This window comes from Quercus lobata, chromosome 11 (genome assembly GCF_001633185.2).
Source record: "Quercus lobata isolate SW786 chromosome 11, ValleyOak3.0 Primary Assembly, whole genome shotgun sequence".
Lineage (NCBI taxonomy): Eukaryota > Viridiplantae > Streptophyta > Magnoliopsida > Fagales > Fagaceae > Quercus > Quercus lobata.
Window position 1 is genome coordinate 7,272,091 of NC_044914.1, and position 27,294 is coordinate 7,299,384.

Sequence of the window (27,294 nt, forward strand, 5' to 3'; positions counted from 1 at the left end):
TAAATAGAAATCTTGTTGCCAACTTCAATACTTTTTGATAAAGCTAAGGTTTGTATCCAGTGGCTAATTCCATTAGACACGTTGAAATGCGAACAGGTGTCTATATCCTAGCTTGTCCATTGGACACAAGCCCAACCCTTTTGATAATAGGCAACAACCTATAAACGAAACGCCTATGTCCATTATTAATGTCACTGAGATTTAACCATAACAGCCACATCAAGAATTTAAAGTTAACAATTTCAAATTCATCCCAGTTTCACAACACAGTCTAAAAGAATAAAAAACAAAAATCCAATTAACAGCCACTAGCAGTCAGGATCTACAAAGAAAGAAATAGTCCACATGGCATAAGCAAAAAAGAGTAATACAGTAGAAAAATGAGTAATAGTTTCCTCATCATCTTTACAAATTGGACAATTGTTGAAAGAAATGATTTTCATTACAAACAATCCTTAATCGATAGGAAGAATAACATGCACAATTTTCCACATGAAAGCCCAAAACCATTGTAGAACATTTCCCCTCCACCTATTGACATCTTTCAGTCAATTACATAAACAATAAGCTCATTGCACTATGAAAACATATTTCCTAATAGCTCTTCAAAAAAAAAAAAAAAAAATTCACACTGTTGAGACTAGCCCAAAGGAATATACTTAATAAGTGATGCTTTATGATGCAAAAACACAATCAATTACTGAAATTTTTTTCCCATTAATTTGCACCTTATTCAATAAGATTGTAAGCACAAGCATTGAATGGGGCACACATTGTAGGGTGACAATTTAAAAGATGTTGGTTGTTGAAAACATTTATCAAACTACACTTGTATACTTTGTCTATTATTAACCTATCATCTCAAACTAGATGTAAAACATTGCACCAACCCCCTTTCAACGAAAAAAAAAAAAACAACAACAACAACATTGCACCTATTAAGGGTTTGTTTGGTAGCAAATTGTAAACAATAGTTGTTAGTGTTTAAACACTAAAAACTGTGGTTGAAAAAAAAAAGTGTGTTTGAGTAAAAGTGTTTAAGTCACAGTTCTAAATTTAGGGTGTTTAAACATTATATTTTGAGAACTCATCTGTCCTAATTAGTTTTTAATTTTTCAATGTTGGGTGGTATTATTATAAATATATTGAAAATCGTGGGACTCACATGATTTGACCAAACATGACGGAAACAATTGTTCCCCTCTCTCACACCTTTCTTTTTCTTTCACGCCTTCTCCCTTTTGTATAATCTCACACAAACAGGGTCCCTTTGGCTCTTATTATGCTCTCCCTCTCTCTCTCTCTCTCTCTCTCTCTCTCTCTCTCTCTCTCTCTCTCTCTCAAGTTCTGGACTCTACCTCATAACTCCTCTTTAACGCCTTTTTCTTTTCTTTTCTTTTTTTGAGACTTTAACTCCTCTTTTAAGTATAGAAGTCAATTATTTATAAATATGATCATTAGTAGAGAAAAGATAGGACAATCGAAGACCTCCATAACTAATTTCCACACCATGAAGAGGCTTAACAAATTGAACTTTTGTAATCATTTATTGTGGTTAGAAGCTATAACGTTCGAATATAAATCCTATGTACTACTTTGTGTGTTTCACTTTATGTTTCACCAATTACAACTTGTCATGTGTTTATTTATTTTATTTTTTTCCATTTCAAACTTTGGCTATTTTATAAGGAAAGTTAAATAAATACACAACAAGTTGTAATTTGTGGAACATAAAGTGGAACACAAAAAATGGTACAGAAAATTTATATTCATAACGTTCCCATGTGATAAACAAGGGAGAGTTTCAATCTCCCATGGAACTACAATCAAAAGTTCATATCTTCCTTGGAAGCAAAAGAAAAATGTGAGATTGGAAACTTGACATTGAAGAAAGATTCCTAATACCAACTGAAAATATATATCAAGAATCAAATAAATGGGTCATCGAGTATTTGGACAACTTTATTCCACTATTTGAATAAATGTTATATGTTAACCTGGAGAATTCAAAGAAGCCTACGCTAGTTATCCACCTTTCTTGATCTAGTGAAAGCCTCAACAACTAGAAATATGAAATCTTACATATCCCTAATTGACAGTGCAATAAAAAGTGCTTAGTTTACGGTGTCTATGATGCTCAATTGTCTGTAATGAATAATGGGCAAAGATGAAATATTTACATAACAAATATGTAAAGATATTTGCATATTTTGAGGTAATTTTCTAAAAATCTCCTTTCATTGTTTTCTTTATCAATATATCAATAATTAGATGTTTCAAACACTCATACCAATTTTGAAGATGACTCACTAGCCCATCATTTTGGCAAACTAGAATGGGTTATACTAATATATGACCTTAAGGCATACATTATATCATATACTATATTATAAAAGTTGAGCTTAGAAGTTGTGGTTGTTAGGATATATTTTCTCAATTACGGGATAATATTTAACAACTATTTAATTTAGGTAGAACTTTATTATTAAATTTCAACAAATTTAAATTCTATTCAAACTCAAAGTCTATTATAAACAATTTATAAACTTAAATCCCACATAACAACCCATGTTTTGACTAAGGGATAATATTTAACAATAATTTAAAACAAATTTAAATTATATTCAAACTAAGACTAAAAGTTTATAATCAAAAATTTCTTAAACTTAAATCCCACATAACCCATGTTTTTGTTTTTTTTTTTTCCTCAAGTTGCATGATTTAACAATAATTTAAAACAAATTTAAATTATATTCAAACTAAAAGTCTATTATAAAAAAAATTTCTAAACTTAAATCTCACACAATAACCCACATTTTCTTTCTAAAAAAAACAACTCATGTTTTGGTTGAAACTACAACTTACCTATCTATGATTTGGCTGAAATTTAAGTTGCCTACATGTGATTTGAAATTTGACACTTTACCTACCTAAAGTTAGCTCAATTAGATTTCCTTAACCCAACTCTATTAAAAATAGGGCTAAATATATAACTTTATTCCACTTTTATGTCACTCTTCTCCAAAAACACAATAAACATACAAATACAATATCAAATAAAATAAAAAATAAAAAAATCCAGCAAACCACTTGTATCATGAGATTTCAAGTCGCTGGTAGACAACTTAAATTTTGGTCAAACCTTAGGTGGGTAAAGTGTCAAACTTTAAACCACAGATAAACAGCTTAAATTTTAATCAAACCACAGTGGGTAAGTTGTAATTTGCTCTAATATTTAACAATAATTTAAAACAAATTTAAATTTTATTCAAACTAAAAGTTTATTATCAAAAACTTTTAAACTTAAATCCCACACAACCCACGTTTTTGTTTTTTTCCTCAAATTGCATGATTTAAAACAAATTTAAATTCCATTCAAACTAAAACTCTATTATAAAATTTTCTAAATATAAATCCCACACAACCCACACTTTTATTTTTGTTTTTTTTCCTCGAGTTGCATCTTATTAAACTAATATTTTATTTAAATATTAAGCTACAAAACTCTTGACTAAGGGATAAAATTTAACAATAATTTAATTTAGATAAAATTTTATCATCTAAGTTTTAGAATTTAAATTCTACTCCAACTAAAAGTTCATTACCAAAAATTTCAGAACTTATATATATCCAGCTAGGGTTTTTTGATAAATCCATCTTAACCAATAAACCATCCATATAATTAAATCTCACACAATACACCCCACATTGTTGTATTTTTTTTTTCCTTTCCAAAATGCAACTTACACTTATGTTTTAATCTAATAAATTCATATTATTTCTTGTTTTTGGCTTATGAATTTACATGTATGATATTATGCCAAAGGAAGTTTACTATAAAGAAGCAAAATAATGGACACTCATTTAAGTCCTTGGTTCGCTTATGTAAATTTTTATTTAATTTTTTAAATTCTCAAATTTTGAACTTTTTGTGTATGTTTTGATTTTTGGTTTTGGTTATTGTATTTAATTTGTGAGTGTGTTGAATTTTTCAATTAGACTATGACCAGGAAAAAAAATCAGTATTGAGCAACTATTTTGTTTATTATTGTTTGTGTTGACTAGGGCATAGATTAAATATAACCCAAATAGGAATTGTAGGATTAAGGGCCCAAATTATATATTAGGCCTTAGGCCTTGTCCGAGAGCGTGGGTGGTCCAAGGAGGAATGAATGGTAAAGAATAGTTCAGGTTCAGGATTTAATGAGTAAGATGCAAATAGGAAGATTATATGAGGAGGAATATCTCCTCGAATACGATAAGTGCAGCTCAAATATGTCTTCCAATGATTAGAGTGACCTTCCATGAAACTCCAGTGATAGAAACGTGCATCATGAACATACAAGAAGGAAGGGAATTCAAAATATCTTAGGAAAAACCGCTACCACTGCATTGAATGCACTACAGCTACTTTTCTGGCTGCATTTATGTGGAGAAGACCTCTGAATAGTGTTGTCTTTACTACCACAACTCATAGAAAGCCAAAGAGGGTGTCTGATGGGACAGATACTCAAATAAGGGCTCAGATGATCAACAAGTATAATATCAAGATAGTCCAAAAGGAGTTATATAATGTAAGAGACCCCCCATGAGGAAGGGATTGGAAAAATAGAGAAAGAATATTGTAGCAATCAAAATTATACTTGTACCCAACTGTTATTGATTTGTATGACAAAATACCTCCTCAAACAATGAATTCATTCAGCTCTATTTTCTTTGTTCTTGCTTAATCATCTTTTAAATCCATACTAGCTGTTGTCAAATTTATTAGGGCCTAGTTCTTCGACCCACTCTCTACAAATTTATTGTACCGGGCTCATTGAGTCAAGATCTTATACATTTTGGACTTGAGCTGCAAAATGTGTCCCTATAGGAATAATCAAATTCATTTCATATTTCATATTAAGAAATTAATATAAAGCCCAAAGAGAATTTTAAAATATAAAAATAGATGAGCACTAATAAAGTTTAAACTCTAAACAATTAGAACTTAAAGTAATTTTTTATTAAAATTATTTACTTATTTGATAATTTATTATTACTATTTATTTAATAATTCAGTTTTAATTATTTTAAAATTTTTGAGCTTACATTTGAATCTTTATCAAGCTGTGCATCACAAACTAGAATGGGTTATACTAACATATGACCTTAGGACATACATTAGTAAACCATTTTAGGAAAAAAATTAAGAAAAATTTGAAAAAATAACTAACTTTTTTTTAATATATATTTTTTAAATTTTCCATAAAAAAAAAAAAAAAAAATCATGAAATGGATAATTAATGTATACCCTCCGGGCATATATTAACTAGATCCAACTAAAATTGCCAAAAGTCAATCTTGAAATGTTGGAAAAAGTGAAAAAGAATCTAATACAATTATTGAATAAATAAACGATCACAATTGATCTTAACTAAAAGTCTAAAACTACACAAAGAAGGACGTTAAGATGTATTTTGGTCTCTGAATGCATGAAAAATAAATTGGTCAATTTACTGAAAGATTCTTATAGTATTCCTATGGTCATATAAGAAATGACAAGATTAGGTATCAATATCATATTGCACCGTTTGCCCTTCAAATTTTAATGCCTTCTTATATGACTAAAGTTGCACATAATAGATTTGGAAGTTATCCATAAAATTAAAGAAGGTGATAACAAATACTCAATCAAATTTTGTTAGGAATATAAAATAATTGTTGTAATAATTGTTGTAATCCCTTTAGTTAGTTAGTTAGTTGAGATTAGGATGAGTTAGTTAGGATTTGAGCACATATAGCTCATTTAACACATGGTTTAATTCATAAAGCACATGTTGAATTAACTAGCCAATTATCTTGAGCCATGTGGGCCAATGAGATTAGGGTTAGTATCCTATAAATATATAATTGTAATTCAACATTAGATATGAATGGAAGAATAAACCAATTTCTTAGTGCATTAGTACATTTCTCTCTCTCTCTTTTTTAATTTGTCTACTTCTCTATGGAAGGTGACTACCTCGAATTAAGTCAATTTCCCTACAATCCTCATCCATTTTCCTATAATTCCCATCAATCTCCATTAGGAACCACTGGGTTCCTAACAAGTGGTATCAGAGTCGTTAATCTTGAGACGGGTGAATATAATCGACAAGAAATCTTGAAAATGGTGAATGAAGTTTTAGAGAAGGTTAAGGCCTTGATGGAATCTCACGAGGCTATTTCAAAGAAATTCAAGGCTTTGGCTAAATCTAACAAGGCCATGAATGAAGAGCTTTCAAGAATGCAAGAGGATCTTGAAAACAGGTTCGAAGAAGAGTTTCAACTTCTTGGTGCAATGGAAGCTGGAGTACAAATGACAGAGACCAAAGAAGAGTTAGAGAAAAATCAACTTGTTGAGATTAACCCAAGCTTTCTTGCCGAGGTCACATGCATCTCCATCAACAAGTCTATATTGCAAAAGTATGCTAGTGAAGAGGTGTCAATTGGTTCACGGTTTACTGGTCTTGAAGTTGAGCACATTGATGAACATGTCTTAATGCAGGTTGGTTTCATCGGAGAAGTAGTTTTGAAGGATTATCCTAGTCTCTTAAAGAAATGGGACTTGATGCTATTAAGTGGGGCTAAGGCTGATCTTGGACTGGGCTATGGTGATCAAGTCTCTCTCTTAAGGGGCAATCTCCAAGGCAGGAAACTTGATAGTCCATTGGTTCCAATCAGATGGAATTCCATCTCTGAATTACTATTTGAAAGTGTAGAAGAAATCACATTTCCTTCTTGGTTTGAGAATTTTTCTCATACGTGGCCACTTCTTTGTGGCAAGCCCAAGTTAATGTGCCAAGAAGAGCTCTTGGCTAGAATTTGGAAAACCGCCACCTATGACTCTCCTTTTGAAGTCCTTATAATGACATACGGTATCCTAAATGCACAAGGACACGTTCAAGTTCTTGGTGGCAACAGTGTGAAGCGCCCAAGGTTCTAATGCTAGCATTGATTTTCCATGTAATGGAATGTATCTTGCTAATGATGGAAGTCTTGATTTCCTTAGGCTGGAACACGTGGAAGGGCATCAAGAATTGTCTTTAGAAACAATATTATTCACAACATTATCAACACAAGGAAAGCAAAAGTGGCAATGTAATGAAACTTTTACAGAGTCAACGCGGCAATATTATTACTGTGAATCTACATGTACAATTAGTGCTATCGTTCACATTGGTTGTTGCTACAACTCATTGTTTAATGTGGAGGACAACACTAAGACACGATGTAGATTTTCAATGAGTGCTGGTATTAAGATTACTAGCTTTTCAGATTATGCTACTCTATTTTGGGTTGTGTTTAAATGCTTGGAAATATTTGATGAGTTCGACGGACAAGATGCTTTGGCGTATTGGATTAGTGGTCGATTTCCTCTCATGAAGGTGTCACTCAATAACAACACTTTGTGGGCAAGGTGTTTTCAAGGGAAGGGAAATGTTAGGAATATGAAATAATTGTTGTAATAATTGTTGTAATCCCTTTAGTTAGTTAGTTAGTTGAGATTAGGATGAGTTAGTTAGGATTTGAGCATATGTAGCTCATTTAACTCATGGTTTAATTCATAAAGCACATGTTGAATTAACTAGTCAATTATCTTGAGCCATGTGGGCCAATGAGATTAGAACTAGTCTCTTATAAATACATAATTGTAATTCAACATTATATATCAATGAAAGAATAAATCAATTTTTTAGTGCATTAGTGCATCTCTCTCTCTCTTTTAATCTTTCTGTTTCTCTATGGAGGGTGACTACCTTGAATTAAGTCAATTTCCTTACAATCCTCATTCATTTTCCTATAATTCCCATCAATCTCCATTAGGAACCACCGGGTTCCTAACAAATTTATGAAAGGTAGGCTTGTGGGTTATGGTTTATAAATAGTCTCCTTTTTTATTATTAATTGACAAAATTTAGATATGGTATCTTATATCCTGTACTTTAAGTTCACTTCTTAAACTTAAGCCACGAGGTTATTTAACAAAATCAGTAGACAGTGTTAAAATACATCCTACTTCCTCCATGAGAAATCCCATAACCTCTTTTTGTCATATTTTTCATCTATTTGTTGGCAATTGGTGCACACACGATGAATTTCCATATATATCTAAAATTTTATCACTGCCCAGAAAATTAAACTTTAGATGTAAAGAAATTAAATTTGACAACTTGTCTCTGGAATCAGAATACCATCACTGCATCTGTCTTTCAATGTTTCTCTTTATTTTCTAGGATTTGTTCAAAGAATTTTATTAAGAAACAAACCAACCTTTGTAGATAACAAATCTCCACATGTTAAAACCTCTCCAATCAACATTACTCATAGAGATTAAGTTTTAAGAGAATGTCTATCACTTTGACTCGTTTTTTGCTTAAAAAAAAACCATCTTACCAATCGAATTAAGGTTTTATTTATTGACAAATTTGGTGAAAAAAAAAAAGACTTGAAAGGAAATCTACAATGAGAAAGCAACAAGATCGGCAATTAAATGTAACCTAGTGCTTGATTTGTGTTCAAGAGACAAGAGACCATGAACGCTTCTTTACTAGCAAGGAGAGGGGAGGGACTGAAAGAGAAAACTTGTTGGGTTCAACGTATCAAAGAAAGAGGACATAAGTTTTATGACAAGAAAATAGAAGGTGTTTTAACACCGTTCACTAATTTTCTTAAATAGCGAAGCGACTTAATTTTAACGAGGGAACCTAAGATATAAGATATAAGGTATTGTATCTAAAATTTTTCTTTTATTAAAAGTGAGCTTTTAGAGCTTAGTATTCAAAAAAGTGTTCTTAAAAAATTTATATCATTCATGATTTCCTAAATCGACTTATTTCCTTTCAATTTTTTATCTTTACTTTTGGTTTCCTTACCTAAATAACGTTGTGTTAATCACGCATTAGGCATAATGCATAACGAACTATGTTGTGTCTCTCAGGCTGAAAAACATATGAGCAACATATTTTTCGTTATTTTGTGGCATAATTCACAAATAAATAGAACTATATGTAGATTATACATTGTTGACCTTTGGAAACTCTTCTAGCACTAAGGAAATTTAAGTTGCATATAAATCAAAATAAATATGTTTTTAGGGCAACTAATAAGAAGGGAAAAAATAAAAAGAAAAGAGAGATGGATCTTGCCAAAATATATACTATCAATGATATGTCCATTCTCACCATAAAATATGAAGTTTGTAACTTCCAAGGATAGGTCAATTGTGTTGCTTGATTCATTGCAAAACTCTTCTCAATGTATGAGTCCATTTTCAAACTCTTGAAAAAGGAATACCAAATTTGAATAGGATGTGAATTGCCAAAAGGCATTCGAAAAAAAAAAATTCAAATTGTATATCCTTAACCCACTAGTGTTGGTTTCACTAACCCTATGAAATTTTGTTCCCACACCTCAACATTACAGAAAAATACATGAGATTGATACACAAACAACTAGTTGAGGAAAAATGAAGGGAAATAGCCATTTATTTCCTCAATAATAAGTTCACTACATATAAGGAAAATTACACTTTAATAGAGTAAACCTATTACGAACTAGCTTAGGTCGCCTACGAACAAAATTTCTCTCCAAATTAGGTCGCCTACGAACAAAATTTCTCTCCAAACTAATTTGGAGAGAAACCATTGAAACTTCTTATATATCTCTTCTTTTGTTTGAATTTTGAAATTCTAACCGTTAAATTTCATGTTCCTTATGTTTTTAACATGCATATCAAATTTCGTTCAAATCGGATGTTATTTACTATTCGATCATAAACTTATTTTTTATACACAATTTTAGAACACAAAAACGTGAAATTTTAATATTTGTTTAATGACAGAGCAATTGATTTTTGATTTTCCTGAAAAGTTTCAAGCATGAAGGATACAATAAGAACATGCAATCCAATAGTTAAATTTTCAAAATTCACACTCAATATAAAGATATATGAGGAGTTTAAAGGGTTTCTCCCTAAAGTAGTTTTGAGAAAAACTTTGTTCAGTTGCCTACCATCTTTAGAATTATCATGCCAAATTTGTCTTTGCAAAATATGATTTTATGCTAACCTATCTCATTGCAAGAACTTTGTTGTAGTGGTGACTTAAGGCAACCTATCAAGACTAACATTTTGCAAGCATGAAGATAACATGTGGTACAACCTTGGTGATGCATATCAAGCCTACTCTAACATCATATGCCAAATATTCATCTTCATGTATTGACATGTATGAGATTTTTATAATCATTTTTTGACAAATATGATGAACATTGAACAGTTGACACCAATGAAAGAGGTTTAATGTGGATAATCTCCCATAATTAGATTTTCAACTTAGTTTAATCTAGTGAAATCATATGGTAATTTCTTGGTTAGCAAATGGTTTATTGGGAAATTTTTTTAATGCATAATGTTTTGTTGTTAATGATACTAAGAATACCATTTTTCGGACCTTGTTTTGGTTTGTCAATTGGAACTATTTCAGTACCGGCCTATTTTGGCATACTGTTTATATATATACCACATAAAATTACCAATAATCAATGTCAATATTCAATAACTCAAAAGGAAAACCATTATTAATAAGAACCAAAATACATCTTATAATTTGTGTATTTTACTTGACTTCATGCCAAAGGAACAACCTCCTTTATTAATTTTTGGGAGAGGGATGCCATGATTTTGAGGGTATTTTAGATTTGTCATAGGATGTTAGGATTTAGGAACTTAGATGTTGTGAATTCTGAAATTGAGGATTTTGGATAGATTTGGTTGGAGTAGGGATGACTTTGCACAAGTATTGTCCAACAAAATCAAATCGATTCAATTTGTTGCTGCTCTCCAGTTGATGGTGGGTCTCGTTTTCAGCAACCTAATGGGATCAGGTCAAGTATAGGATGAGCCCAAACCTAACTCGACCCGACTTGTGGACACCCTTAGTAATGACTTGATGGGTAACAGGGTAAGCAACAAAATAATGTCAATTTCACCATTAAGAACTCAATTCCTAGATCTGACTATCGCTATAGTACCACATTATTTAAAATTTTAAATGAAGTGGTACTAGATACACTTTTAGATTTTGTTATACATAATTTGAACAATGAAATGATTAATTTTAAACAAAGAGGATTATCATTTTCCAAATTACACTTTACCTATATCTATACTACTATTTAAGGGGCTTCCCTATTTGGGCTGGACATTTTTTTTTGTTCCAAAATACCCTTACAACCTAAATTTAAGTAGAGATAAAACTTGAGGATAACATAATAAAAATACATTTTTAACTCCCACATGTAACCTTGCCTACAAAATAGGTAGGGCTGTCCAGTAAAATCGAGAACCTGCCGGAACCGACCAACCCGACCAGAACCGACCCGTCACGACCAGATTGACACCTCCGACGGGTCGGTGACGAGTCCCAACCTTCAGAACCCGACTGCGGCGAGTCGAGTGGCAGGTTTCATCCTTAAAAACCCGAGCTACTCGACCCGCCTGACAAAACCTCAAAGAAGGCCGAAATCTGGCGACGATCTGGCACTTCTCAGCTCTGATCCGGCCACGTTTGGCCTTCCTTTACTCAGATCTACTCAAATCCTCACTCAGATATGCTTAAATCTGGCGAAGCTAGCCTAGATCTACTCAAACTTGGCCAAACTCCGGTAAGCCCGACTGTTACTCGGCCAAATCTTAGCCATATTTCCATAGATCTGACGAGTTATCGGCCAAATCTCGTTAGATTCAGCCAGATTTGACCAGATCCGGCTAGATTTCCGCCAAAATCCGACGATATCGAAAAACTCGAAACCGATCGATTCTCACCTGAAAACCGATATGACCCGACCCAGTTAATCTGAAACGTTATTTGGGTCGGTTGCTGGTCTAAATATTCCCTACCTGATAAGGTCGGGTCGAGTTCGGGTTGGCCACAAACCTGACCCATGGATAGCCCAAAAAATAGGTAATGTTTAACTCCCACGTTTAACTGATTTTTTTTTTTTTTTTGACTGAGAAAGGTAGAATCATTTTATTCAAATAAATAGATCTATACAAGTGTAAGTAAAGGGGTGGGGGGGGGGGGGAGGGTTCCATAGGCTAGCTGTGTTGAATTAGCTAGTCTGAACCCATGGACAAGACATTCAACAATGACATCAACATGAAAAAAACTAAAAACATCAGCTACTAAGTCCTTTGGTCTACCTCTAGCTTCTGGTACTCATTAAGAAAAGACATTGCCCCACGCAAGATAGCCTCGGGGTGTACCTGAGTGTCCCCAAAATAATAAAACTTGTTTCTTGCATTCCATATTGCCTACGTTGTAATGGCCCAACTCTCCAATTTTTTCTTTGTCAGTTTTGCCACAAGATTTCGTACTAGCAAGAAAAAATCTAGGATCTATGCATGGCATTTCTGTACCTTTCCTCGATATAGTGCCTACACATTTGTCGCAAACGAACATTCCCAGAGTATATGGCTGACTGTTTCCTCATGATGTCAGCATATTGCGTAGTGAGCATCCACCTTCACCTTGCGCCTCTGCAGATTGGATCGGGTTGGGAGAATATTTGCATAAGCTATCCATAGAAAATTTCGAACCTTTGGTGGGGTATTGAGAGCTCAGATAGATCTCCACACTCTTTCGTCCTGCCTCGCTAGGGAGTGGTCTCCTAATGATGGGTGTTGAAGTCTCATCGCCACCTTGTACACCGTTTTAATGGAGAAAGACCTACCTCTATTTTCATTCCATGTCAAGGTGTCCTTTGCATGCATGTTGTTTAAGGGGATACATAAAATATCCCTGTATGTGAGTGGCTCAAACCATTGGGCAATCTTATCATGGTCCCATTGCTTTGTACCTTCATCCATAAACTCCTTCGCCAAAAGTGGTCTAGCTCCCACCCTTCGAAAGCATGGGGTTCTTGGCAGCCAACGATGATTCTCAATTTACACAGTGGTACTGTCTCCAATCTTCCACACCAATCCTTCTAGTATGACATCTTTGGCCTGTAGCAAGCTTCTCCATACGTAAGATGGGTTATTCCAGGTTGGCCTCCAAGAAAGAGCATGTAGGGAAGTAACATGCTTTGTAAACCCTGTACATCAGAGAGTGATGGTGATGAATCAAGCGCCATGCCTGTTTTGCAAGTGTTGCCAGGTTAAAGGCAGTAATATCTCGGAAGCCCACTCCACCCTTTGCCTTTGGCTCACATAGTTTACTCCACCTTATCCAGTGAACTTTTTTCTCATTACTTGATTGTCCCCACCAATATTTGGCTAGGATAGAGTTTATATCATCACAAAGCACCTTGGGTAGTTTAAACTGGCTTATTCAGTAAGTGAGTATCGCCTGTGCTACCGTTTTGATCAAGATTTCTCTACCCGCTTTCAATATATGCTTCTCTTTCTACCCTGTGACACTTTTGATGATCCGTTCTCGTAGTTCCTTGAATGTATTTATCTTATTTCCCCCCTACCATCGGCAATCCAAGATATTTCTCAAAGTTAGAGACAACCTGGGCATTGAACATGTGGCTGATTTCTTCTCTCAGGTCCGGTCTGGTATTGAGGCTGATAAATATGGCTGGTTTTTGTCTATTGATGGCCTGACCTGAGGCTAGCTCATAACAACTCAAGATATGCAGTAGTCAGTCACACTCCGTAGGGATGGCTTGGCAAAACAGCAAGCTATCATCAGCGAATAGGAGATGAGAAATATTGACTCCATCATGGCATGACATTAGCCTTTTAACTTGTTGAGTTTCTACTGCCTTGCGGAGTAGGGATGATAAACCTTCCACACAAAATAGAAAAGGGTAGGGTGACAAAGGATCGCCTTGCTTTATTCCTTTTGAGGGTGAGATGAGGCCCTGTGGTTCTCCATTTAGTAGCACCAAGTAGCTTGTTGTTGAGACACATTGCATAGCTAAGTGAACCCATCTTTCATCGAAGCCTATTTTCAACATTATCTTACGTAGGAACTCCCATTCCATGCGATTGTATACTTTACTGATGACAAACTTCACTGCCATATGTCCAATCTTGCCTTGCCTTCTATTTCTCAACCTGTGCAACATCTCATAGGCTACAAAAGTATCATCAATAATAAGTCTATTCGAGACAAAAGCACTCTAAGCATTGGATATAGTATATGGTAGGATAGTTTTAACTCTATTGGGCAAAACCTTTGAGACTAACCTACTAATCACGTTGCTCAAGCTTATGGGACGATAGTCTGACATGGATTGGGGTTTTTTCTTTTTTGGTATAAGTAAAATATGAGTAAAGTTCATTTTGCTTAGAAAGTGTCCTGAGTACAATACAGATAAGACTGCTTCAGTGACTACAATGTGCCAGAACTTTTGAAAAAAGAAATGAGACATACCATCTGGGCTGGGCTAGGCGATTTCGAAGGAAGCATTTGGTAGAGTGCTTTACGTACTTCCTCACCCATGAAGGGTTGAAGCAAATTTTGGTCCATTTCCTCTGTGACTACTGCATCCACTAACTCTACCACCTCATATATAGTGTTTGGGTGGGAAGTAGAGAAGAGAGTTGTAAAATATCTTTCTACCACAGCCGCTATATTCGCCGCTTCAATTCTCCACACGCCCCCCTCATCCATTATTTTGTCAATCTAGTTTTTCCTTCTTCTTTGACTGGCTCTTTTGTGGAAAAATTTAGTATTCTTGTCTCTCGCTGGAAGCCATATAGCTTTTGATTGTTGCCGCCAAAACACTTCTTCTTGGTGCATTAAGTCATTGACATCATCCCTCACCTTATGGATCTGTTCCAAGTTTGTTGCATACCCTAGGTTGATAAGCTCCTTCAATTCATTCTGTTTCTCTTCAATCCTGGATTTTGTGTTGCCGAACGTTCTACGACTCCATGCAACCAGATTATGGTGGCAATGTTTTATCTTCTCAAATAGTTTGAACATTGGACCGCCATTTAGCGGGTTTCGGCTTCAAGCTTCTCTTATAACATTTTCACAATCTAGGTGTGCTACCCATCTCTCTTCGAACTTGTGAAGTTGATTTTTCTGAGCTTGATATTGCGGGGTAACCAACTGTGTATTCAAGAGTATCGGGTCATGGTTCGAGTACGATACCTGCAAGTGGAAGATTTGTTCCTTCGGAAACATCACCTGCCACGGTGTGGTGGCACAAGCTCTATCTAACCTTTCTTGCACAAAAGTGTCCCCTAGATGGTCGTTTCGCCATGCGAAGGTGTGTCCTTGAAATCCCTAGTCCTCAAGGCCACACTGAAGAAGGGTTTCCTTAAAAGCGAGCATTGGAGCCAATGGCTTAGGCAGACGGCCTTGCTTCTCAGTGGAGTGTAATATCTCATTAAAATCCCTCACGGTATCGTTGCTCTAGCATGTAGGTGCCTGAGGAAGTTCCAAGACTCATGTTTTCAAGCTAAGCATTATTCCACGTTTTCACTTTTCTTTTCTCTCTTTTTTTTTTTTTGCATAAAAAAAGACTTGACTTTTTTTTTTTTTAATACTCGATTTCCCATGCTCCTTAATCTCATCTCATGTTTGGTTTTTATTTTTATTTTCCCTCAAATCTCTTTGTTTTGATTTTGAAGAAAAAAAAAAAACTAAAAAGTAGATATAAAACTTAAGGATAACATGCTAAAAATAATTTCTAACTCCCATGTAAAACACTACCTACAAAATAGGACTACTCAACTTCTTCAGTTTATTTCTTCCTCAATTCCTCTCAGTTCTATGTCCTTTTTCTCTACACTATCATCATCATCTTTTCTAAATTCAAAATCCAAAAAAGAAAAAACTTTACTTACAAAACAAAAGTGCAGTTCTAATTGTTCCAGTTCAACAGGTATGTTAATGTACATTGCTCTTTTCTATTTTGTTTTTTTATAAAGAAATCAATAGCTTTCTAATTATTTGGACTTTGAGTCTTCTTCATTTCTTTATTTTCTTATGATTATCTTTTTTATTTATTTTTAATATACGTTTGTGGGTTAAAGGCTTAAAGCCCTCATTGCTTTTCTTTGATTACAATATGTACTTTTCTTTGATTACTATTGCAATAGAACACAGACTGAATTTAGAACACAAACTATACAATTTGGAAAAGTATCAAATTGTATAAAAGAAACACAAAAAAATAAACCTTTACCCAAAAATATAGTAATTCCAATTTATAATCATCGTAAAATATTAAATCTTTACTCAAAAAATATAGAAGAGAGCGCGTGTTCAGAACCCAGTAAATGATAAAAACCATACACCTCTCTTTTTAGCACTAATAAAATCTAACAAAAATGGAATGCTTAAAATAAATAGTAACTCAAATTTGAGGTAGCAAAAAGAATATTTATTAGAAAAAAAAAAAAAAATATTAAAAAAAGGGTCGTTAAGAGGAGATAGTCATGGTTCTTTGCTCAACATAGAGACGAACATAGAATAATAATATGACGATGATATGGTCATAGTAACCGAGTAGAAGAAGAGTCGTCTTTCTCTTTCTTCCAATTACAGCTCACAAGCTTCCGCACACAATGGCTGTAATTACAATCCCCTCAGATCCACCTCCACTGCTTGATTTCGACATGTCTTTTATTTATTTATAAATAAATTAAAAAAAAAAAAACCAAGTTTCGAATCGAAACTCACATACGAGTTGTTGTTGTGGTGCTACAGGACTCTTCGGGTACGACTCTGATGGATCTGATAACGGCGGACCCGACTCCGGCTCCGGCTCCGGCGTCGGCGACGTCAGCACCGTCTTCGACGGCGGCGACTCAGGCTCCGACGGCGCTGGGAAAGCCGCCCGGGGAGAAGAGGTCGAAGCGATCGGCGCTGATGCAGATCCATAGCGACACCGTTTCGGCCGCTAAGGCTGCTCTCCATCCAGTCCGTACCAATATCATGCCTCAGAAGCATCAGAAAAAGAAGGTAACTCTTTCACGGTTTCTGTTTGGTGGTTGAGAAAGTGTGAGAGAATTGGAAATGACGTTTAGTTTATATGTCCGATTCTGTCTATTTCTCTTTCTGTTCGATTACGGAGGAAATGTTTGCGAATCTTAAGACAATTTGGATTTCTCTTCGAAATTGCTTTCTCTATCTCACTCTCTGTTTGGTAGTTGAGAAACTGTGAGAAAACTCGAAATGATATTTAGTTCTTGTCCAATTCTATCGCTCTCTTTCTGTTTGATTACTGAGAAAATGTTGCGAAACTTAGGAAATTCAGATTTTATCTTTTAATGTGTGAAGTTTCCCTCTCTCTCTCTCTCTCTCTCTCCCTCTGTTCCTAAATTTTGTTTTTATTTTTTTTAGAAGATCTATTCAGGTTTTTTTAGAAGATAGAAAATGTTTCAGTTTTCTCTAGTTGAGATACTGTGAGAAAATTGGAAATGATATTTAGTTCTATGTCCAATTCTATCTCTCTTTTCTGTTTGATTGCTGAGAAAATGTTTACGAATCTTAAGACAATTTGGATTTCTCTTTGAAATTGTGAAAAATCGAAATTTGAATTAAAAATGTGGAGTTGCTTTCTCTCTCTAGAATCTCATTCTGTGTTTGGTAGCTCAGAAACTGTGAGAAAATTCGAGATGATATTTAGTTTTTGTCGAATTCTATCTCTCGCACTCTGTTTGATTACTGAGAAAATGTTGCAAAACGTAAGACAATTCCGATTTTATCTTTAAAAGAGTAGAATTTTTCTGTTTCTCTCTGTTCCTAAAGTTTATTTATTTTAAAAAAAAAGATCTATTCAGATTTCTCTCTGAAATTGTTACTTATTGGAGAAGAAAAAAAAAGAAACTGTGAGAAAATTGAAATACGTTTTAAGAATGTGGAGTTGCTCTTTCTCTCTCTGTTCCTAAATTTAATTTAATTTTTAAATAAAGATCTACTCATGTGTTTTAGGCTCTGTTTGGTGGGTCTTTTGTGGAAACACTTGAGTAGATCCATTCATAATAGAGTAACTAAATTTTATGCTGGCCATCAACCTACTGCAACAACCCTTCTCCTTTTTTGGGGCTTTGGACTGTTTATTGACAAAATAAATGACAATAAGCATAGACATAGGCAGAGTTGAGCGTGCGTGTAATTAGAGACAAGACAAATCTCTTGTTGGTAAATTAGTTTTTTGGTTGGATTGTATGGTTTGCTGTATTGGTGCTTAAATGCAACTTGCTTTGTGTTTACAGCCTGTTTCATATTCGCAACTTGCTAGGAGTATTCATGAACTGGCTGCTACGTCTGATCAAGTAAGCATCAGCCTCGCCCTCCTTGTGATTCGCTAAACTGTTTTTTGTTTATTATATTGATTGGAAAATTCCATTCCTTATTTGTTTATTGTTTTCTTTCTTAATTGTCATTGCTTGTGTATAGAAAAGTTCTCAGAAGCAGTTGCTGCATCATGTGTTTCCCAAACTTGCTGTGTACAATTCTGTTGACCCTTCGTTGGCGCCATCTCTACTCATGGTATGATGCCTCTTATTATTGTTCTCTCATTTTAGATGTAATTCCCTGTTTAGCAAGAATTAGGGTTTATTTATTTATTTTTATTTTTATAATTATTATTTAAAAGTAAAACTGTTTCTGTAATGGCCTGTTCTGTTTGGTGTTGCATGATTTAAAGATATGATCTACAATGAAATACTGTTTTATGTGCTTTGGAAAGTTTGAACTTTCTGGGTATGAGATAGTTGAGGACTTTGACCTGCTCATGGTGCAGTGTTGGGATCTTTATGGCATTTATAGAATAGAGTATAGTAAAACCTTTTGTTTGAAAATTCATTAATATTTTTTCAGAACATTTGGTTTGGTGATTTTTTAATGTGATAGCTTTGGACGCTAATGACTATATGGAAATGAGAGGAAGTCATCTTTTTTTTTTCCCCTGCCTTAACATATATGTAGGGGGGGGGGGGGAGGAATCTCTTTGTATACTCCATGTGTGCATGGTAGCTCTCTTCATTACTTCTGATAAATATTTTACTTCACAAAGAATTGGTTGATCAGAATCTGAATATTGAGAATTAAAATTTCTAGGAGCAGCAAACAGAATAAACAAAAGAAGGTTTTGTGGTTAACAAGAAAAGGGATATCTTTTCTGCCTGTCATTTTAATTCCTTTATGGTTAGATATCACGTATGAATTATTGGTGCGACTTGATTTGGAAAGTGGAAAAATTGTGTATGCTATGCTGATTGTATTACTTATTATTGAATTTATACTATGACAACTTTAACATTTTGCATTGACATGTTTACCTGTCATGGAGTGAAACAATCTTGGTTACTGTGTTGATGATATATGTTTTCTCTCTTTCAATCTCCCTCTTTTTTCTTTCTGCAGCTCAATCAGCAGTGTGAAGATAGGAGTGTTCTACGGTATGTCTACTATTACTTGGCCAGAATTTTATCAGATACAGGAGCGCAAGGTTTAAGCACAGGTGGTGGGATTCCTACTCCAAATTGGGATGCTCTGGCTGACATTGATGCTGTTGGGGGGGTGACTAGAGCTGATGTTGTACCCCGAATAGTAGAACAGCTTACAGCAGAAGCCTCAAATGCTGATGTTGAATGTAAAGTCATTTCTTTGTTTAACTTTTCATGTGAAATTTCTTTTGAGCTTCTGCTTGCTTTGACCATTCTATCTTTCTTTTATGATTGTTTGAGTGCATAGTACCAGCATAGTTTTAATTAGAGAAAAATTACTGCATAATATTGTTCTTTGAGGCACAATTAATTCCAAATAGGAGATAACAATAAATAATGGTGAATATAACCATAATATATATATATATATATATTTCTAGAGATGTGAACGGTCCTTGCTAGAGATTAAATCTTTTTTCTGCCATACTCTCCTTGTTTGGAGTGTGGCTCTATCGCATTTTACTTGTTCTCATTCCTGTTTTACTTGATCATTGTAATTTTAGTTCTTGATTTTTGCCCCCACGGTACATCCCCCCCTCCCCCATTTATTTTAACAATTGAATTAAAAAAAAAGGGTTGAATACATAGCATGAACACTTGATGAGAAAATTTATATTCTGGTTAGTTAAAGGTTATTAATTTGGTGGTATAATTGTCAGTTTGAAGAAAGTAGAACTTTCCCTAACCATGGGAATGTGGATATTGATCTTTTTAAAAGGGAATCCACATTCCCCAAAAGGTGAGGATTAGTAGGAATTTAGATGCCCATAGGCATTTGGATTTCCTTAAGCTATTTGCAACCAACTATGAGAGTGCCCAGGTTCCGAGAATCCTAAAAGATTACCTTGAACCAAATGACTACTTAAATTTATCTCAAGTATGTGATAGACTCATGGTAACATAGGTATAATTTTGTTTTCCATTGCAAGATGGAAACTGGTGCCCAAAGAAAATGGTTTCATTTTCTCTTTAACTTGTCCTTTCTTACAATTTTTTGATTGGTAAGTTGCACATGCAACCAGTGGCCTTGAACTTACAACTTCACCTTCCACCTTACTTTTATAAGTGGAGGAGGTGCCATTTGAGCTAGAGCTTTTTGGCCATGGCATTGTTACAAATAAACTGCTTGTCACTTATAAAAATGGAAATATGGCTTCAATTTAAGGTGGTTATAGGAGCCAGCCTAATTCAAACGATATAGAGGCTTGGTTGGTTTGAGAAAATGGTAACATAGGTGTAATGTTATTTTTCTTATCAAAAGTTGTAACGTTATTTTAGTTTGCAAAATTGAAAATATCATCCAAGAGGGAAGAAAGTGATTGCATTTTCTTTTTAAAATGTCCTTCCTTACTAATTAAGTGGTTGTTATATTTGAGATTGGGAATTTGACTCCTATTTAAAGTGGTTATATATAATGATTTGACGTTTTTCATCCATCATTTTTGAAGTTCATGCACGGAGATTGCAAGCTTTAAAGGCTCTTACATATGCTACTTCAAGCAACTCTGATATTTTGTCCAGATTGTACGAAATTGTATTTGGCATACTTGATCAGGTTTGTCCTATTTTGATTCCTTCCATAAATGTCTACCTAGAGAATGCTACTTTCTTCTTGTTCTTTGCATTTACTAGAGGCTAATTGATGCAGGCAGTGAGAAGCAAATTTTATTTTGTTTTATTTTTCTTTTTAAACGTCAGGGGCAATTTTGTAAATTTGTAATTTCTTAAGAAATCCAAGTTCTACTAGGAACAAGTATTAGTCTTCTATCTAAAGGGATGTAATGTTTTCTATTGATATTAAGTTTTTCAGATTTTTAGAGAAGCTATGAAGCTTGTTAGAGGTTTGTGTGATGCAACATGCAACCTTCTCCGAGGTGTGATGCTTAGGAAGTCTAGGTGTGATGCCTGGAAGTTTATCTTTTTATTTAATGTTTTATTTTTTATTTTACCATTTGTAAATTCACCTTTTAAACCCTAAAATATAAAACTTCAAAACCCTAAAGCACACATTCATCTAATAGCCCTAAAAACCCTCAAAAGCCCCATCACCGTTCACACAGTTACTGTTCACAGTACCAGAATAGCAACTCAAATCTTGGTTTTTCTCCTTTGTTTCATCCTCAAATCCTACTATTCCTTCCCTCCATTGGAAACCCTATAATCCTTATTATTTTACAACCTTTTTCCCACTAACCCTAACCCTAATTCCTCAAAATTGAAGCTATACCAGCACTGCCCAGATCTGAGCCAGAAATTCTTAATCTGATTTTGCTTAGTTCCCCCTTGTCCTTCATCACTAATGTTTGTATAATCGTAATTTTTATTTTCTTTTAACTTGGTGGTGAAAGAGAATACACAGGTAATGAGCAAGTTTGGCCTATTGTTCTTCTTGGATAACCAATTATCATCAAAGATTGTGCTCATACAAAACTTAAGTTTCACAATTAATGAACAACTATGAGTCATGAAACTGCTTGTGGAGTCCACAACAAAATCAGATTTACAATCCTAGGATTATTAACAGAAAGAGGGGATACCATGGCTTGAACTGGGGAGAATAGAGAAAAACCAGTTGTAATACCATGGACTGATTCTTATGGGGAAAAGGTGGAACATTGTTATTGTGCTCCCATTAATAGATTTTGATTGGTGGAGAAAATGTTGAAGTTTTATGGTGTGTCCACTAGCTTGAGACAACATAGACACATTGATGAGTGTCAAAAGTAATGGTAACTCATGATTAAAGGACTGGGTAATGTTGTTCTGGAATTTTAGAAGCTTTTGAACTGGGATATGAAGCTTTAGAGCACATAAAACTTTTTTGCTAAAATTTTGGTACTCCTAGAACTCGATATAATATATTTTTGGCAAATATCATTTTAGAGGATCAAGTGGATGTTGGTTTATTTTAAAGGAAAAAAAATAGTTGACTAAAATATGTGGTGAAAACTTCTTAGGTCTGTTGATGTAATTAGATGTCATAAAAAAGTGGAAACACTTTTGAGCAACAGCACTTGCTGAGCTTTTCCATAAATTCTTTGGGGGGTGGGGGCGGGGGTGGTGGGGTTTGTTTAATGTCACAAGTAGGATAATAGTAGGTACCTATCGAAAAAAAGTAGGACAGTGGTAGGCTCTATTCAAGTAGGCTGTTTATGTTGAATCAGGACTTTCTTTCCTCCCCCTGATAAGTAATACTGAGATTTTATTAGAATGAACGAAAACCTTTAGTATAAAAGTTGCATACAAGAAGGTTCACTTAAAAAATACATGCAAAATTCAGCTGATCTATGAAATCTAAAATAGAAGAAAATTGGATGCAGCCAAAAGCAAGCATCTTTTCATGCAATGCTCTAAAAAATGGGAGATGACAATAGTGGGGTTCATTGGTATCCACTTTTGTGAGACATGATCAAGATTGGGAATATGATTATCAGGCCATCATTTTCTCATTGACAGATCTTAGGAATATGATTATCAGGCCTATATTTTGTCTTTCTCACCCTTTGAAGACCTTGATAGTGTACAAATAAAGTACTTCTACCTGCCTTGGATAGATAAAGTCTCTTCCAATCTTCAGATCCTCCTTTGTGCCTAATGTGGTTGATTTGGCGAGAGTGGAACTGCCGCACTTTTGAGGGGAAGGAACTTTCCACTCTTGAACTGAGAAGAACTCTTTTTCCATGTACTTTGTTTGAGTGGATGTTGAGCTTGAGTGACCTGTCTTCTTCTTCATTTGTAGAGTTTTTAGATTTGTGCACTTTCTGTTAAGTTGTTGGTTTTTTTTTTCATAGTAAACTTCCTGTGTACTTGGGATGTGATTTGAATTTTTTTTTTCCCTCTCTTTTTAATAAAGTCACTCATTTTTCTAGTTTGGAGGAATTTCTAGATATATGTAACTTAGTGGATTGGTTGTTTGCTTTGCAAAAACAATCATTCCCTTCTTTTATTGATATCCTAGACTCTTGCAATTTTTGTATTTAATTTCTTGACCCCTTGTACACTCCCTGTATACTAGGGTGTTCCTTTTTGATATCAATAAAACTTATTACTTATCAAAAAAAAAAAAAAAATCAATCTCGGTATAGCTTCAAACCAATGGAACGCATATCTCAAATACCAAAGTCGATCCAGGCTAGTTCCACAAATATCATCAGATTTTCCAGAAAGAGAAAATGTAAGATTGTCAACAAATTATCACATATAAAAAAACCATAAAACTAAAAATTAACCCCTTCAACTTCTTTAACCATCATTTTACTCAATAGCTCAAGCTATTGAGAAACATTGGGGCTACTATGAACCAAAATTTAGAAGCGAATCATAGATACAATATGAAATCCATTACTTCCATTTTTTACTTAAACCAAATATTTTTAGCATGTAAATAAGAAAAGTCTAATTAATGTGATCATAAGCTCTCTCCAAATCCTATTTTCATTATAATCCTGGAACTCCTCGTTTTAGTCTACTCTCTAGGCATTCATTGACAATAAGAATGAATCTAAATTTTGTTTGCCTTTAACAAATGCACTTCAGTAGGATATGTTCTACTACCAACCTCAACCTATTAGCTAATATTTTGGCAATCAGTTTAGAAGTCCTTCGCATTCACTGGCTTAGGTTTTTTAGGAGTGAGAGCAATACAAGTAGAATTGAGGCTTTTTTCAAACGTACCTTGTTCATGAAAAACTTGAAACACTCACACAGTGTCCTCTTTGATTATACTCCAACATGGCTGGAATCCAGTCCTGGGGCTCTCTCCATTCATGTTACTCCTTATCTTCTGGCACCATAGTTTACAGAAGAAACTAAATTGCAAATCTCTTGAGTGCCCCAAATTGAATTAGTGTACATGCAAAGAGAATTCTACGTAACAATAATTAGATCAGATCATACTAAAAGTTGATAGGTTGGAAAAGATGAATTGTAAGACCACAACATTAGAATGGGTTTGTTTTGAAACTCAAGGAATGATCCAAAGCATTTTTAAAATCAAGGAGTATCTATTGTTAATACTCATGAACTTATGAAGAAAACCAACGATGGTGGTGTTATTGTAATATAGAGTTAGCCACAGGAGAGAAGAAAGACAATTAAGCCTTGACAATTGGTAAGATTGGAACCATATTTTGAGTAGCTAAACTGAAGTTGTCATTGGACAAGGTCAATATAGCTGACATGAAGCCACTTGTGTAAAAAAATGGATAAGAATTAAGCTGTTAGATATTCTTCCTGTCCATGTTGAAATGATTTTGGGTTAATCTTTGCAGTAACGGAGGAGTATGTGGATTTGGATAGCCAAATTTTTCTTTGTTGGGAATGAAAAATGGTTAGGGACTACACCTCATGAAGAGGTCACTAGTTTGAATCTCCTAGGTCTCTTGGGACCAAAACTGATCAAAAAAATTAGAAGTAGATGTAGTGCCCGTTTGGTAATGCGGTTCCAAACTGCACTTTTTCAAAGTACAACTTTTTTTATTCACTTTATTCTAGTTACAGTCTTTTCAAACAACTCCATTTTCAAAAAGCTGAAAAATAAGCTGTACCAAACGGTCTCAATTATGAAAACCTCCATTGTGTCTCTAGCTGGGATGTGAAGTGAAACTGATTGACAGTCATAGAACTTATTTATGGTTTGCCTAAATATATTACTCACCAATGATTTGGCATTATATTCTTTGATTTCAAGAACGTTACTAGGATAATTATGTATTAACTTATTTATACATTGTAATGTGTGCCTTTTCAGAATGTAGTGCATGGGCGCGACTGCCTCTTTGACATGTTCTTTTGTTCATCACATTATTCTAGTTATATCAAAATCGTGTTTTAAACTATCATGTTTTTAACGTTATATTTTGATTTTTAGGTTGCTGATGGCCCACAAAAACGTAAGAAGGGCATGTTTGGGACTAAAGGTGGTGATAAGGAGGTAATTATAATTCATTGCTAACTTATCTATTTGTTTTATGCTTTATTATGTCATAACCTTGCAAGTTTTTTGTAATTTTACTTACCATGCTGATTAATATGATATCTTGGTAGCAAATAAGAATAATTATATCTTGATTTCTGGTTATAGTATCTTGATTTCTGGTACCGGGTTTGACATGCAGTTTTCTGTTCATTTTCATATTCCTGGTGATGTTTATGACTAATGAAAAATGATGACTCCTGTAAAGTTAGTAAGTTAAATCAACATTGCAATCAGCAACCAAAGGAGCCACACTTCTATGTATAGAACCTTACAATGATGCCAGACTTTGATTTGGTTTTTTGTCACCCTTTTTTGCTAGTTTTATAGCTGTGTTATTGCTTGTATGTGTCTTAGATTTGATTGTCATATCAAGTGGTTAAGTAAAAAAAATTTCAGAAACGAGTATGCTTTCCATTTCTTCTCTACTTATTTTTATATGAAATTCTTTATCTGTTTTTTCTTTTGAGTTTGGATAACTGGTTGTATAGTTTTATTTATTTATTGATTTAATTTTAATTTTAATTTTTAGTCTGTCATTCGGAGTAATTTGCAATATGCTGCACTGAGTGCTTTGAGAAGACTTCCTCTGGATCCTGGAAATCCAGCATTTCTACATCGTGCTGCACAGGGGTAAGTTCTTCATTCTGGTCTTCATTGTTTTATGGCATACAGTTGTTGCATGGTAACGTCATTTTGAGTAGTTTCGTTGTGCTGATCACATGTAGCATATGGGACGGTAGTATGTTGGAGATTTCATTTAATTCACACTTATCAAGCTGTTTTTAATTTGCTTTTTAAAATGCAAATATAAGTTTTTTTTCTTCATTATTTCCTTGATTCAAAGCACATATACGAGGATGACATTCAAAAACTTGCTTAAGATAGAAATTGGGTAGGATGGTAAACAACTGGTATGGTGGATTGGACCTAACCATGGTTGTAGGCTTGTCCAAGACCATTGACCAACCATTGGACACTGGGAAAATCTTTGTTTTTTGGTCCAAAATAATATGAATGAAACCTAAACTCACGTTCGAGACATGGCATGAGCTAATGGCCTGTTGGGCCTAATGAGGAGTTTGAGGCTATCAATAGCCCAGATTGTCAAAACAATAATAGTCCAAAAAATTTCCAAACCTTCATTAATTTTTACAAGGCCCAGAATCAAACCTGAAATATTTTTTTTTGATAAGTAATAAGATATATTGATAAAAAAGGAACACCCAAGTGCACTGGAAGTGAACAAGGGAAAGGAAATCAAATACAAAAATTGCAAGAGTCTAGGAAAACAATAAAAGAAGGGAAAGATTTGTTTTGCAAAGCAAACAACCAATTCCTTAAAGTTCTAAAAAAGAGAAGCTTGAGGTCTGGAATAGATCTCTCAGAATCTTCAAAACATCTACTATTCCTCTCCCTTCAAAGGCACCACAATAAGCAATGAGGAATGATAGACCAAATAAAACCATTTCGATGACGACCAAAGCTGCCTTGCCAACACCGCACCAGCCCCAAAACAGAGTGAGGCATAACCCAAGAAACTCCAAAAAGACCCAAAACCATAGACCATAGATCCGAAGCAAAAGGACAATGAAGGAATAGATGGTCAATCGATTCACCATTTCTCTTACACATGTAGCACCAATCCAAAATCAAACCTGAAATATATTGGGAGAGGAGGAAGGGAAAATGAGGGGATTGCCTTTGTGCTTGAATGATAATAGAGAGAGGATTAGTCTATAGTAGGAATTGAAGATGGTTAGAAGGAAACATGATTAGGCTTGGTGTTTGGGGTGTGATTTCAATGTAGTGAGATTTTCCAATGAGAGAAAAAGCTACCATAACATGTCACTAGCAATGCAAATTTCTCAGATTT

General features: G+C 34.3%; 1 protein-coding gene across 2 annotated transcripts in view; it reads left to right on the top strand.

Moving 5' to 3' along the window:
* Positions 1–16,400: 16,400 nt before the first annotated feature.
* Positions 16,401–27,294, top strand: part of LOC115968528 — a 29,245-nt gene continuing 18,351 nt past the window's right edge. Inside the window, exons 1-8 of one of the 2 annotated variants that reach the window (XR_004086755.1) lie at positions 16,401–16,561; positions 16,698–16,952; positions 18,209–18,268; positions 18,393–18,485; positions 19,362–19,590; positions 20,893–20,999; positions 25,314–25,376; positions 25,951–26,051. Coding sequence is in view for 1 of the 2 variants with exons in the window: in XM_031087940.1 (XP_030943800.1) it covers positions 16,556–16,561; positions 16,698–16,952; positions 18,209–18,268; positions 18,393–18,485; positions 19,362–19,590; positions 20,893–20,999; positions 25,314–25,376; positions 25,951–26,051 (914 nt within the window). In the remaining variant the exon portion in view is untranslated. The remainder of the gene's footprint in view (positions 16,562–16,697; positions 16,953–18,208; positions 18,269–18,392; positions 18,486–19,361; positions 19,591–20,892; positions 21,000–25,313; positions 25,377–25,950; positions 26,052–27,294) is intronic. The other variant, XM_031087940.1, reaches the window with a different exon arrangement.